Below are 14591 nucleotides of genomic sequence, written 5' to 3' on the forward strand. Positions count from 1 at the left end.
GTCCTGGCGTCGTGAGGGAGCTTGTTCCACCATTGGGATGCCAGAGCAGCGAACAGTTTTGACTGGGCTGAGCGGAAACTGTGCTTCCGTAGAGGTAGGGGAGCCAGCAGGCCAGAAGTGGATGAACGCAATGCCCTCGTTTGGGTGTAGGGACTGATCAGAGCCTGAAGGTACGGAGGTGCCGTTCCCCTCACAGCTCTGTAGGCAAGCATCATGGTCTTGTAGCAGATGCGAGCTTCAACTGGAAGCCAGTGTAGTGTGCGGAGGAGCGGGGTGACGTGAGAGAACTTGGGAAGGTTGAACACCAGACGGGCTGCGGCATTCTGGATGAGTTGTAGGGGTTTAATGGCACAGTAGACATTGTTAATGTTGTAAATGGCTATTGTAGCTGGAAACTGCAGATTTTTTATGGAATATCTACATAGGCGTACAGAGGCCCATTATCAGCAACCATCAGTCCTGTGTTCCAATGGCACATTGTGTTTGCTAATCCAAGTTTATCATTTTAAAAGGCTAATTGATCATTAGAAAACCCTTTTGCAATTATGTTAGCACAGCTGAAAACTGTTGTGCTGATTAAAGAAGCAATAAAACTGGCCTTCTTGAGACTAGTTGAGTATCTGTAGCATCAGCAATTGTGGGTTCGATTACAGGATCAAAATGGCCAGAAACAAAAAACTTTCTTCTGAAACTCATCAGTCTATTCTTGTTCTGAGAAATGAAGGCTATTCCATGCGAGAAATTGCCAAGAAACTGAAGATCTCGTACAATGCTGTGTACTACTCCCTTCACAGAACAGCGCAAACTGCCTCTAACCAGAATAGAAAGAGGAGCAGGAGGCCCCGGTGCACAACTGAGCAAGAGGACAAATACATTAGAGTGTCTAGTTTGAGAAACAGGCGCCTCACAGGTCCTCAACTGGCAGCTTCATTAAATAGTACCCGCAAAACACCAGTCTCAACGTTAACAGTGAAGAGGCGACTCCGGGATGCTGACCTTCTAGGCAGAGTTGCAAAGAAAAAGCCATATCTCAGACTGGCCAATAAAAATAAAAGATTAAGATGGGCAGTCTGAGATATGGCAATGCAAATAGTCCGGGTAGCCATGATTAGCTGTTCAGGAGTCTTTTGGCTTGGGGGTAGAAGCTGTTAAGAAGCCTTTTGGACCTAGACTTGGTGCTCCGGTACTGCTTGCTGTGCGGTAGCAGAGAGAACAGTCTATGACTAGGGTGGCTGGAGTATTTGACAATTTTTAGGTCCTTCCTCTGACACCGCCTGGTATAGAGGTCCTGGATGGCAGGAAGCTTGGCCCCAGTGATGTACTGGGCCGTACCCACTACCCTCTGTAGTGCCTTGCGGTCGGAGGCCGAGCAGTTGCCATACCAGGCGGTTATGCAACCAGTCAGGATGCTCTCGATGGTGCAGCTGTATAACTTTTTGAGGATCTGAGGACCCATGCCAAATATTTTCAGTCTGCTGAGGGGGAATAGATTTTGTCATGCTCTCTTCACGACTGTCTTGGTGTGTTTGGACCATGATAGTTTGTTGGTGATGTGGACACTAAGGAACTTGAAGCTCTCAACCTGTTCCACTACAGCCCCGTCGATGAGAATGGGGGCGTGCTCAGTCCTCTTTTTTTTCCTTTAGTCCACAATCATCTCCTTAGTCTTGATCACGTTGAGGGAGAGGTTGTTATCCTGGCACCTCATGGCCAGGTCTCTGACCTCCTCCCTATAGGCTGTCTCATCGTTGTCTGTGATCAGGCCTACCACTGTTGTGTCGTCGGCAAACTTAATGATGGTGTTGGAGTCATGCCTGGCCATGCAGTCATGGGTGAACAGGGAGTACAGGAGGAGACTGAGCACACACCCCTGAGGGCCACCCGTGTTGAGGATCAGTGTGGCAGATGTGTTGTTACCTACCCTTACCACCTGGGGGCGGCCCATCAGGAAGTCCAGGATCCAGTTGCAGAGGGAGGTGTTTAGTCTCAGGGTCCTTAACTTAGTGATGAGCTTTGAGGGCACTATGGTGTTGAACGCTGAGCTGTAGTCAATGAATAGCATTCTCACGTAGGTGTTCCTCTTGTCCAGGTGGGAAAGGGCAGTCTGGAGTGCAATAGAGATTGCATCATCTGTGGATCTGTTGGGGTGGTATGCAAATTAGAGTGGGTCTAGGGTTTCTGCGATAATGGTGTTGATGTGAGCTATGACCAGCCTTTCAAAGCACTTCATGGCTACAGACGTGAGTGCTACGGGTCAGTAGTCATTTAGGCAGGTTATCTTAGTGTCCTTGGGCACGGGGACTATGGTGGTCTGCTTGAAACATGTTGGTATTACAGACTCAGTCAGGGACATGTTGAAAATGTCGGTGAAGACACTTGCCAGTTGGTCAGCACATGCTCGGAGTACACGTCCTGGTAATCCGTCTGGCCCTGCGGCCTTGTGAATGTTGACCTGCCATTCCAGAGGGAGGGAGCTGTTAGCAGGTGGTAGTCTCTCACAGACCTTCACTCTGCTGCTGGCAAACCCCCCACATAAAAACAGAGTAACAGATGGATCCCCCATCATATGGTGGATTACATTCCTAAAAGTCCCAGGCCTAAAAAAGATATACACTGCTCAAAAAAATAAAGGGAACACTTAAACAACACAATGTAACTCCAAGTCAATCACACTTCTGTGAAATCAAACTGTCCACTTAGGAAGCAACACTGATTGACAATACATTTCACATGCTGTTGTGCAAATGGAATAGACAACAGGTGGAAATTATAGGCAATTAGCAAGACACCCCCAATAAAGGACTGGTTTTGCATGTGGTGACCACAGTTCCTATGCTTCCTGGCTGATGTTTTGGTCACTTTTGAATGCTGGCGGTGCTTTCTCTCTAGTGGTAGCATGAGACAGAGTCTACAACCCACACAAGTGGCTCAGGTAGTGCAGCTCATCCAGGATGGCACATCAATGCGAGCTGTGGCAAGAAGGTTTGCTGTGTCTGTCAGCGTAGTGTCCAGAGAATGGAGGCGCTACCAAGAGACAGGCCAGTACATCAGGAGACGTGGAGGAGGCCGTAGGAGGGCAACAACCCAGCAGCAGGACTGCTACCTCCGCCTTTGTGCAAGGAGGAGCAGGAGGAGCACTGCCAGAGCCCTGCAAAATGACCTCCAGCAGGCCACAAATGTGCATGTGTCTGCTCAAACGGTCAGAAACAGACTCCATGAGGGTGGTATGAGGGCCCGACGTCCACAGGTGGGGGTTGTGCTTACAGCCCAACACCGTGCAGGATGTTTGGCATTTGCCAGAGAACACCAAGATTGGCAAATTCGCCACTGGCGCCCTGTGCTCTTCACAGATGAAAGCAGGTTCATACTGAGCACGTGACAGACGTGACAGAGTCTGGAGACGCCGTGGAGAACGTTCTGCTGCCTGCAACATCCTCCAGCATGACCGGTTTGGCGGTGGGTCAGTCATGGTGTGGGGTGGCATTTCTTTAGGGGGCCGCACAGCCCTCCATGTGCTCGCCAGAGGTAGCCTGACTGCCATTAGGTACCGAGATGAGATCCTCAGACCCCTTGTGAGACCATATGCTGGTGCGGTTGGCCCTGGGTTCCTCCTAATGCAAGACAATGCTAGACCTCATGTGGCTGGAGTGTGTCAGCAGTTCCTGCAAGAGGAAGGCATTGATGCTATGGACTGGCCCGCCCGTTCCCCAGACCTGAATCCAATTGAGCACATCTGGGACATCGTGTCTCGCTCCATCCACCAACGCCCAGGAGTTGGCGGATGCTTTAGTCCAGGTCTGGGAGGAGATCCCTCAGGAGACCATCCGCCACCTCATCAGGAGCATGCCCAGGCATTGTAGGGAGGTCATACAGGCACGTGGAGGCCACACACACTACTGAGCCTCATTTTGACTTGTTTAAAGGACATTACATCAAAGTTGGATCAGCCTGTAGTGTGGTTTTCCACTTTAATTTTGAGGGTGACTCCAAATCCAGACCTCCATGGGTTGATAAATTTGATTTCCATTGATAATTTTTGTGTGATTTTGTTGTCAGCACATTCAACTATGTAAAGAAAAAAGTATTTAATAAGATTATTTCATTCATTCAGATCTAGGATGTGTTATTTTAGTGTTCCCTTTATTTTTTTGAGCAGTGCTCTCACTAACTGTAAATCGCTCTGGATAAGAGCTTCTGCTAAATGTCTAAAATGTAAAAAAAAATGCTACTTCAAAATGGTGAAAGCCCTCAATGGCGCTGTCCATGCTAAAATTGGCTTTTGGGCACCAGAGTCCTCTATCAATTCAATTTAAGGGCTTTATTGGCATGGGAAACATATGTTTACATTGTTATAGCAAGTGAAATAGATAAACCAAAGTGAAATAAACAATACAAAAATGAACAGTAAACATTACACTAATAAAAGTTTCAGAAGAATAAAGACATTTCTATCTATCTCTATGATTTGAACGTGGTGAGCTCTTGATCCTTTAGTCGTCTCATTAAAGAATTGAGTTTTTCGATTAAAAGGAAACGCGGTGGACCGGTCTATGGCCCGTGACGTGTACGGCAAAAGCGGTGAGGGGAGGAGCGCACTTCTCAAATCGAACTTTAATCTGCGCCGCTTGGTAATGTTGTCAACAAGGCAATATGGTGCATCGTTCAGAAACATACATATCTTTTCAGTACAATTATATGTTCGACTTTTCAAACTAGTTTTCATTGGGAAGGCAGATAAAGCGTTTTTATAAAAAGCAATCACTTTTGCATTTGAAAACACAGAATCCTACTCATTACTCCATGTGCTTAAAGTACGTTACTTTTGTTTTGAGCCGACTCTGGCTCACGCCCGGGAGGCAGCCCAATGTTCCAAAACGAATGCTATCATTTTTCACCCAATGTAAACTCTTACCACAGCGGCAACCCGGGCCAGGTAAACGGATCTCCTAATGTTAATAAGAAGATTTGTCCAAGAGGAAGTTTGCGTCACTTCCTCTTGCGCGAAGATTTTGAGCCAATCACAGAACGCTGCAGAGCTAAGGGCGGGTGATCACGCGGGATGTTTAAACAGTCCGGTTTTGGTTCAGAGGAGTAAAGTTGGCCGGTTACTTTTTTCTATAGATTTATAACACTGATTTTTTTAGGTTGTCTATTTCAGCAAATACCCGGGGAGATGTCACACGACAGGTATGTTTTAAAAATTCACAACCATTTTTTGATTTTGGAGCTATTGATTGCATTGTGTGGGTGGGCGCCTTCTAGAATGCAGTGCGAATCGTTCCAGATTGCACTTCCCCAACATATCCTTACTAGGCATATTTGGTCGATTTATCGTGCTATGCAAGCCTAAAATTAAAATAGTAATTATTTATTTTAATTACCATGATGAGGGTACAAGTACAGTTCGAGCAAATAATACCACAAATGCATTTGCAGCCGAGGAATCGAAACCGCGCGCGTTCAACACAGGGAGGTGTCTAGCACGTCAGCATTCGATAATTTATACATAATAAAACACTTTTATTGCTAGGAAGTAGGAACACTAGCTAATGTATTAGTTGTATTGCATACATACCTATCTATTTAAACGTGTCTTTGTTGGTGTGATATGGCGCGATCTTTTTGGAGATTACTCAAATGGAACGCCCGCAAACATTATGGCGGGGCATCCATTGTAGCTAACTAACGTTAACTAACTTGGCTAGTTAATCATGTAACGATGGGAATTAAAAGCTGTGCATGTTTTAGTTACTACATCAGTCGTTACATCCCGGGTAATACAGCATACATACACACACACACAATGATTGTCCGTTTGTCTCATTGTCCCCCTTTTTTTTGTATCAGGCCTCTGCAGGAGTTGCCCTGCCTGAATGACTATTTGGAGGGATCTATGCTGTCCCTATCCCAGAAGAGCAAACGGAAAAAGAGACAGTGCTTCGGAGACGGTCTGGACACGGAGAACACCCCTCACGAACTCATTCAGCAGTGGTCACCACCTCACAAGCAGCGGGTGGTCTGCAAGGGCAAAGAGAACGAGGAGAACCAGTTTGTGCTTGCCAGACGACCAAGGAAAAGGAGGGAGTTCTCAGGTGTGTATAGATGTACATGTGTTGGGAGGAATACAATAAGCTCAGAAGAACACTAGCTAGCTACTTGTAGAAATAGACATGGAATTATTATGTTTCAGAGAAGTCCATTTAAAAAAAGTTAATAATTGATGTTGTTTCTATGACAGGTGTGTCCTGGGACAGTCTCCCAGATGAGTTACTGTTGGGGATCCTTTCCTGCCTTCCCCTGCAGGACCTCCTCAGGATGTCCAGAGTCTGCAAGCGCTGGCATCGCTTGGCGTAAGTCTGGGACCACTCAATCATGCTTGTAAACTACTTACAGTCCCATGTGGCTCAGTTGGTAGAACATGGTGCTTGCAATGCCAGGGTTGTGGGTTCGATTCCCACGGGGGACCAGTATTGAAAAGTAAAAAAAAATGATGCACTCACTGCTGTATGTCACTCTGGATAAGAGCAACTGCTAAATTACTAAAATGTAATACTACATTGCATTATTTCTGCATGATAAATCTTAGATATCACACTAGCGCTTTCCTAACGCAGTCAAATGGATCAACAAAACCTGTAATTAAGTCTCTGCATGTCTTTGTGCCTGGCAGGTTTGATGAGTCTTTGTGGCATAGTGTGGATCTTGTAGGGAACCCCCAGCTGGATCAAGCTCTTGGGCAGGTGCTTATGGCTGGAGTACTGGGACTGCGCTGCCCCCGTACCTGCATTGGAGAACCACATTTCACCCATACACAGTGAGTCCTCATACATACTCATGCCTATTATGGGGATACAGAGCTTTCTTTTCCAACTGTTGAAGGTGAACCCAGACAACCTATATGTTGTGGTGCTGTATGTCATGCCGTTCCCTCTTTTATTTCAGACACCTGCGTGTCCAGCACATGGATCTCTCCAGCTGCACTGTCTCAACCCAGTTTCTAGATGACATTATCTCCCGCTGCAGGCGGCTAGAGAATCTAAGCTTGGAGGGACTGGAGCTCTCTGACTGCATCATTCAGTGAGTAAAGAAGACAAATACTCTGTTGCAATGATAATCTGTCAAATGATGTACAGTCGTGGTCAAAAGTTTTGAGAATGACACAAATACTAATTTTCACAAAGTCTGCTGCCTCAGTTTTGATGATGGCAGTTTGCATATACTCCAGAATGTCATGAAGAGTGATCAGATGAATTGCAATTAATTGCAAAGTCCCTCTTTGCCATGAATTTTATTTATTTATTTTATTTCACCTTTATTTAACCAGGTAAGCCAGTTGAGAACAGGTTCTCATTTACAACTGCGACCTGGCCAAGATAAAGCAAAGTAGTGCAATAAAAACAACACAGAGTTACATATGGGGTAAAAAAAAACATAAAGTCAGAAATACAACAGAAAATATATATACAGTGTGTGCAAATGTAGCAAGTTATGGAGGTAAGGCAATAAATAGGCTATAGTGCAGAATAATTACAATAGTATTAACACTGGAATGCTAGATGTGCAAGAGATTATGTGCAAATAGAGATACTGGGGTGCAAAAGAGCAAAATAAATAACAATATAGGGATGAGGTAGTTGGGTGGGCTAATTTCAGATGGGCTGTGTACAGGTGCAGTGATCGGTAAGGTGCTCTGACAACTGATGCTTAAAGTTATTGAGGGAGATAAGAGTCTCCAGCTTCAGAGATTTTTGCAATTCGTTCCAGTCATTGGCAGCAGAGAACTGGAAGGAATGGCGGCCAAAGGAGGTGTTGGCTTTGGGAATGACCAGTGAGATATACCTGCTGGAGCGCAGACTACGGGTGGGTGCTGCTATGGTGACCAATGAGCTAAGATAAGGCGGGGATTTGCCTAGCAGTGATTTATAGATGGCCTGGAGCCAGTGGGTTTGACGACGGACATGTAGTGAGGACCAGCCAACAAGAGCGTACAGGTCACAGTGGTGGGTAGTGTATGGGGCTTTGGAGACAAAACGGATGGCACTGTGATAGACTACATCCAATTTGCTGAGTAGAGTGTTGGAGGCTATTTTGTAAATGACATCGCCGAAGTCAAGGATCGGTAGGATAGTCAGTTTACGAGGGCATGTTTGGCAGCATGAGTGAAGGAGGCTTTGTTGCGAAATAGGAAGCCGATTCTAGATTTAACTTTGGATTGGAGATTCTTTATGTGAGTCTGGAAGTTGAGTTTACAGTCTAACCAGACACCTAGATATTTGTAGTTGTCCACATACTCTAGGTCAGACCCGTCGAGAGTGGTGATTCTAGTCGGGTGGGCGGGTGCTAGCAGCGTTCGATTGAAAAGCATGCATTTAGTTTTACTAGTGTTTAAGAGCAGTTGAAGGCTACTGAAGGATTGTTGTATGGCATTGAAGCTCGTTTGGAGGTTTGTTAACACAGTGTCCAATGAAGGGCCAGATGTATACAAAATGGTGTCGTCTGCGTAGAGGTGGATCTGAGAGTCACCAGCAGCAAGAGCGACATCATTGATATACACGGAGAAAAGTGTCGGCCCAAGAATTGAACCCTGTGGCACCCCCCATAGAGACTGCCATAGGTCCAGACAACAGGCCCTCCGATTTGACACACTGAACTCTATCTGAGAAGTAGTTGGTGAACCAGGCGAGGCAGTCATTTGAGAAACCAAGGCTATTTAGTCTGCCAATAAGAATGCGGTGGTTGACAGAGTCGAAAGCCTTGGCCAGGTCGATGAAGACGGCTGCACAGTACTGTCTATTATCAATCGCGGTTATAATATCGTTTAGGACCTTGAGCGTGGCTGAAGTGCACCCGTGACCAGCTCGGAAACCGGATTGCATAGCGGAGAAGGTACGGTGGTATTCGAAATGGTCGATGATCTGTTTGTTAACTTGGCTTTCGAATACTTTCGAAAGGCAGGGCAGGATGGATATAGGTCTGTAGCAGTTTGGATCTAGAGTGTCACCCCCTTTGAAGAGGGGGATGACCGCGGCAGCTTTCCAATCTCTGGGGATCTCAGACATTATGAAAGAGAGGTTGAACAGACTAGTAATAGGGGTTGCGACAATTTCGGCGGCTAGTTTTAGAAAGAAAGGGTCCAGATTGTCTAGCCCAGCTGATTTGTAGGGGTCCAGATTTTGCAGCGCTTTCAAAACATCAGCTGTCTGAATTTGTGTGAAGGAGAAGCGGGGGGGCATGGGCAAGTTGCAGCAGAGGGTGCAGAGTTGGTGGCCGGGTTAGTGGTAGCCAGATGGAAAGCATGGCCAGCTGTAGCAAAATGCTTGTTGAAATTCTCGATTATTGTAGATTTATCGGTGGTGATAGTGTTTCCTAGCCTCAGTGCAGTGGGCAGCTGGGAGGAAGTGCTCTTATTCTCCATGGACTTTACAGTGTCCCAAAACTTTTTGGAGTTAGTGCTACAGGAAGCAAATTTCTGTTTGAAAAAGTTAGCCTTTGCTTTCCTGACTGCTTGTGTATATTGGTTCCTAACTTCCCTGAAAAGTTGCATATCGCGGGGCTATTTGATGCTAATGCTGTACGCCACAGGATGTTTTTGTGCTGGTCAAGGGCAGTCAAGTCTGAGGAGAACCAGGGGCTATATCGGTTCTTAGTTCTGTATTTTTTGAATGGGGCATGTTTATTTAAGATTGAGAGGAAATTACTTTTAAGGAACAACCAGGCATCCTCTACTGACGGAATGAGATCTATATCCATCCAGGATACCTGGGCCAGGTCAATTAGGAAGGCCTCCTCGCTAAAGTGTTTTAGGGAGCGTTTGACAGTGATGAGGGGTGGTCGTTTGACCGCGGACCCGTTACGGACGCAGGCAATAAGGCAGTGATCGCTGAGATCCTGGTTGAAGACAGCTGAGGTGTATTTAGAGGGTGTGTTAGTCAGGATGATATCTATGAGGGTACCCATGTTTATGGATTTAGGGTTGTACCTGGTAGGTTCGTTGATAATTTGCGTGAGGTTGAGGGCATCTAGCTTGGATTGTAGGATGGCTGGGGTATTAAGCATATCCCAATTTAGGTCACCAAGCAGTACAAACTCTGAGGATAAATGGGGGGCAATCAATTCACATATGGTGTCCAGGGCACAGCTGGGGGCTGAGGGGGTCTGTAGCAAGCGGCAACAGTGAGAGACTTATTTCTGGAAAGGTGGATTTTTAGAAGTAGAAGCTCAAACTGTTTGGGCACAGACCTGGATAGTATGATAGAGCTCTGCAGGCTATCTCTACAGTAGATTGCAACTCCACCCCCTTTGGCAGTTCTATCTAGACGGAAAATGTTATAGTTGGGGATGGAAATTTCAGAATTTTTGGTGGCCTTCCTGAGCCAGGATTCAGACACTGCTAGAACATCAGGGTTGGCAGAGTGTGCTAACGCAGTGAATAACTCAAACTTAGGAAGTAGACTTCTGATATTTATGTGCAAGAAACCAAGACTTTTGCGATTACAGAAGTCATCAAATGATAGCGCCTGGGGAGTAGGAGTGATACTGAGGGCTGCAGGGCCTGGGTTAGCCTCTACATCACCAGAGGAACAGAGGAGGACTAGAATAAGGATACGGCTAAAGGCTTTAAGAACTGGTCTTCTAGTGCGTTGGGTACATAGAATAAAGGGGGCAGATTTCCGGGTGTTATAGAAAAGATTCAGGGCATTATGTACAGACAAGGATATGGAAGGATATGAGTAAAGTGGAGGTAAACCTAAGCGTTGGGTAACAATGAAAGAGATAGTATCTCTAGAGGCATCAATTGAGTCGGTCTCTGAGTGTATGGGGGAGGGACAAAATAGCTATCTAAGGCAGGTTTAGCTAGGCTGGGGGTCTACAGTGATATAGTACAATTAGAAATAACCGAAACAACAATAAACTAACCATGTTTGGGCTGAGGCTAAACATAAACAGGATGTAGTACCGTAAAAAGGAACAGTCCAGCAGATATCAGCTGTATAGCTGAGTTATCATAAGGTCCGGTGGTGAAGCGCTAGTGAGTAAGAGGGTTAGCAGGGGCTAGTAAGGGCTAGCAGATGGATGGAATCTTCGTGGTTAACGTCGTAACCACATCAGACGATTTCGTCGGCAGACCAGTCGTGTAGGATCGGCGGGGCTTCGTGTCAACACTAGGTGGTCCCGTCCGGTTGACAAAGAGGTAGATAGCCGGGAGATGGGCCTAGCTCAGGATGATTAGCCAGACCACAGCGTCCGTTTTGTTGTAGCCAGCTGGTAGCGATGAATCCGGAGTTAAAGGTCCAGTGATTCAGTGATTCCGGCGGAAAAACTGATATGTTCTGGGTCGATAACGCGCTGTGCAGACTGGCCGAATATCCGGTGATCAATGTCCAGTGATTAAAATTAATCCCGCGGGAAAAAATCCAATGTTCTGGGTGAAACACCGCTGGCTGTGGCTAATAGCAAGTAGCTAGTTCAGTAGCTAGTTCAGTTTAGTGAGTAAGAGGCCACGGATAGCGTGTGCTAGCGGGCCAGGGGCTAGCAGATGGATGGAATCTTCGTAAGTGGCTTGGGGAACAAAACATCGACATTTTGGGTCCATGTCCAGGAAACTCCCCAAACCTTAATCCCATTGAGAACTTGTGGTCGATCCTCAAGAGGCGGGTGGACAAACAAAAACCCACATTCTGACAAACTCCAAGCATTGATTATGCAAGAATGGGCTGCCATCAGTCAGGATGTGGCCCAGAAGTTAATTGACAGCATGCCAGGGCGGATTGCAGAGGCCTTCAAAAAGAAGGGTCAACACTGCAAATATTGACTCTTTGCGTAAACTTAATGTAATTGTCAATAAAAGCCTTTGACACTTATGGAATGCTTGTAATTATACTTCAGTATACCATAGTAACATCTGACAAAAATAACTAATGACACTGAAGCAGCGAACTTTGTGAAGACCAATACTTGTGTCATTCTCAAAACTTTTGACCACGACTGTAATGTACATGTTACCAGCCATTTTAAACAACATTTGGCATGATTCTCAACATTGTTACTCTACAGGTCCCTATCCCAGAATACTGAGCTGGTACGGCTCAACCTGTGTGGCTGCTCTGGCTTCTCACCTGACTCGCTTGGTGAGATGCTGAAATCCTGCTCACGGTAAGCTTGGAGTCTGTCAATTTGTATTTCTGTTTTGTTTGATTCTTTTGAATGTGTTTGAAGCCCTATGTCTAAGTATTTCTGAATGACCGCATAATCAATTTATTTAATTCACTGTTTAAACCACCTGTGCATTGGTAAACTAATGCAGAACTTTCCCTTTTTTCCATTCCTACACCAAGGCTTGAAGAGCTGAACTTGTCATGGTGTGACTTCAGTACTGATCATGTGAAGGCTGTTGTCAGGAACATCCCCTCCAATATCACCCAGCTCAACCTTAGTGGCTACAGACAGAACCTTACTATGGAAGGTGAGGAAGCCTGTGGCATTTAACATTTTCCCTCAGCCCATATTTGTTTTGAATGTTTAAATATCTCTATTGATGATGAGTTAAACTTAACAATGGCCTCTTTTCAGATGTGAAAGACTTTGTGGAGAGATGTCCTCACCTCGTAAATCTGGATTTAAGGTGAGGAATTCCTAACGCTGGGCTGAAATGTGGATCCAGATGATTGTGATGTGATTTGACATGGATACTGTGCAACTACTGTGTTTTTCTATCCCATAATCTCTTTATGATAACTGACTGTATTTGTGTTACAGTGACAGTGTTCTGATGACGACCTCCAGTTTCCCCATCCTCCAGCAGCTGCAGTCTCTTAGACACTTAGCATTGAGCCGTTGCTACCAGATCCACCCTGCTGCCTTAGCGTACGTTACTTTTTATATATATATATATATATATATATATATATATATATATATATATATATATATATATATATATATAAAGATGTGATAACAGGAATGCTTTAGCCTTGTTTCTCTTCTTATATGCCAATTTTCCTCCTTATCCATTGTGCAGTACTGACTAAACCTGTTGTTTATTTCAGTGACTTTGAGAAGTTTCCGGAGCTGCAGACGTTGGAGGTGTACGGGCTGGTCCAGGACACCTACCTGCCAATCTTGAGTAAAAGTTTGCCCCGTCTCCAAATAAACACCCGGCCGTTCTCAGGCGTGGCCCGTCCCACCGAGGCCAACCGGCGGGACCGCACCATGTGGGGTATGACCTGTCGCCTGGTGTTCAGGTCCTAGTCACAACGCCTTCCTAATGCTGTCATTAACATGTCATAACTTATTTCTGTCTGATGCAGTCATTCTATTGGAGGAATATAAGCTATTTTTTTGTGTCAGCCATTGTGTGTATGCATATTGCATTGAGCCGTACACAATTTGTGGTACACTGACACCAATTGTTCTAACTGCTGATGAAGATTTCTGTTTTGTTGTGCTTTTGTCAACACTTATTTTGGTTTTATAATGGTAGGCATTGGTTCTAAGTTACTCTAGTAATAAGCTCAGTAATAGGACATGGCCTTCGGATGCACAGTAGTGGGAATTGGATATGCTGGTAAATTGCATTTCTCCACAGTAATGCTGCTTGAATAACATGCAACTGAATTCTTAAGATTTTAAAAGGGTAGCTGTTTTAGACATTTTAACCCTGATAATGTTGAAGACATCTTGTAGTTGTAAGGGAAATGCCATTTTTCTTTTTTTTCTTGATATAATAATACATTCTGATTATAGGATACATTATCAGGATCCTATGATCTGTCCAATATGTTGACTTTCAAACATTCCAAAGATGGATCTGTTTGAAAAAAGGTCTAGTAAAACTTGGCAAACAAAAAAAAAATATCTTGATAACGTTGGTTCGTTCTGTAATGTTTCACTAGCTGGATATAGGAACATTAATTCCAGTTCATGCCTATCAACTGGAATCGGGGTTTGCCAGAAAGACAAGCTAGGAAGATTGGTCTGTTAGACTAATGCATGGGTGCTCTACCATTGCAGCAGTTTAAATCTGTGTCTCGTGATGCAATGATTTAGAATTCCCTCTTCAGTGTTTTATAAAAAAAAATTCAATCTGCATTTTAAGGGCCAGTTTTAACAATGGTGCCAATTACTTGATCAATCTGTTTTGTATTTTAAAGTTGAAGGAGTTATTAATAAGAAATCAATGAAGTCACGCTGTTCATGTTACATTTTAAATCAATCTCTATATCCGTTTGACTGAATGAAAGCCGAGGCGGCCATAACATAGAAAAGGCTAGAGCTGTTGGCATTTTTGTGGAAATTAACATTTTAATCTTGTCCCTAAATTAGGTACGAAATGAGAATGTGCACTACACCTATAATGTAAATGGTTGCCTTGGCTACAAGGGGGCAGTAGTTATGTCTCGGAGCAATGTTTGGTCTGGTTCCTGTTCATGCTCACATTTGTGAGATGTTTGAGAAACGTACGTTTTCTATTCATGCATTTACAAATAACATTTACTATGTTAGAAAATACTAAAATGTGACACTTGCCAATTTTATGTAAATAAATGTTAGTAATGTGATCATGTTGTTGTGGGTTGAGAGAAATTTGACAA

The 14591-nt window shown here is 44.7% G+C and overlaps 1 protein-coding gene across 1 annotated transcript; it reads left to right on the forward strand.

Annotated features, from left to right (window-relative positions):
• The first annotated feature begins 5050 nt into the window (after positions 1-5050).
• LOC121573859 (S-phase kinase-associated protein 2) lies at positions 5051-14558 on the forward strand. The gene is made up of 10 exons (XM_041886206.2): positions 5051-5187; positions 5848-6092; positions 6239-6350; positions 6671-6814; positions 6943-7077; positions 12055-12153; positions 12336-12463; positions 12571-12622; positions 12757-12864; positions 13047-14558. The coding sequence occupies exons 1-10, from the start codon at positions 5174-5176 to the stop codon at positions 13246-13248; spliced, it is 1239 nt and encodes a 412-aa protein (XP_041742140.1). The 5' UTR covers positions 5051-5173; the 3' UTR covers positions 13249-14558.
• Positions 14559-14591: the final 33 nt, after the last annotated feature.

Source organism: Coregonus clupeaformis, chromosome 9 (genome assembly GCF_020615455.1).
Source record: "Coregonus clupeaformis isolate EN_2021a chromosome 9, ASM2061545v1, whole genome shotgun sequence".
Taxonomy (NCBI): Eukaryota; Metazoa; Chordata; class Actinopteri; order Salmoniformes; family Salmonidae; genus Coregonus; species Coregonus clupeaformis.

Excerpts from the sequence above, each read along its gene's own strand:
- LOC121573859 (XM_041886206.2), top strand. Across the intron at positions 6,351-6,670 it reads AAGCGCTGGCATCGCTTGGC|GTTTGATGAGTCTTTGTGGC; the intron begins GTAAGTCTGGGA and ends TGTGCCTGGCAG. Across the intron at positions 6,815-6,942 it reads CCACATTTCACCCATACACA|ACACCTGCGTGTCCAGCACA; the intron begins GTGAGTCCTCAT and ends CTTTTATTTCAG.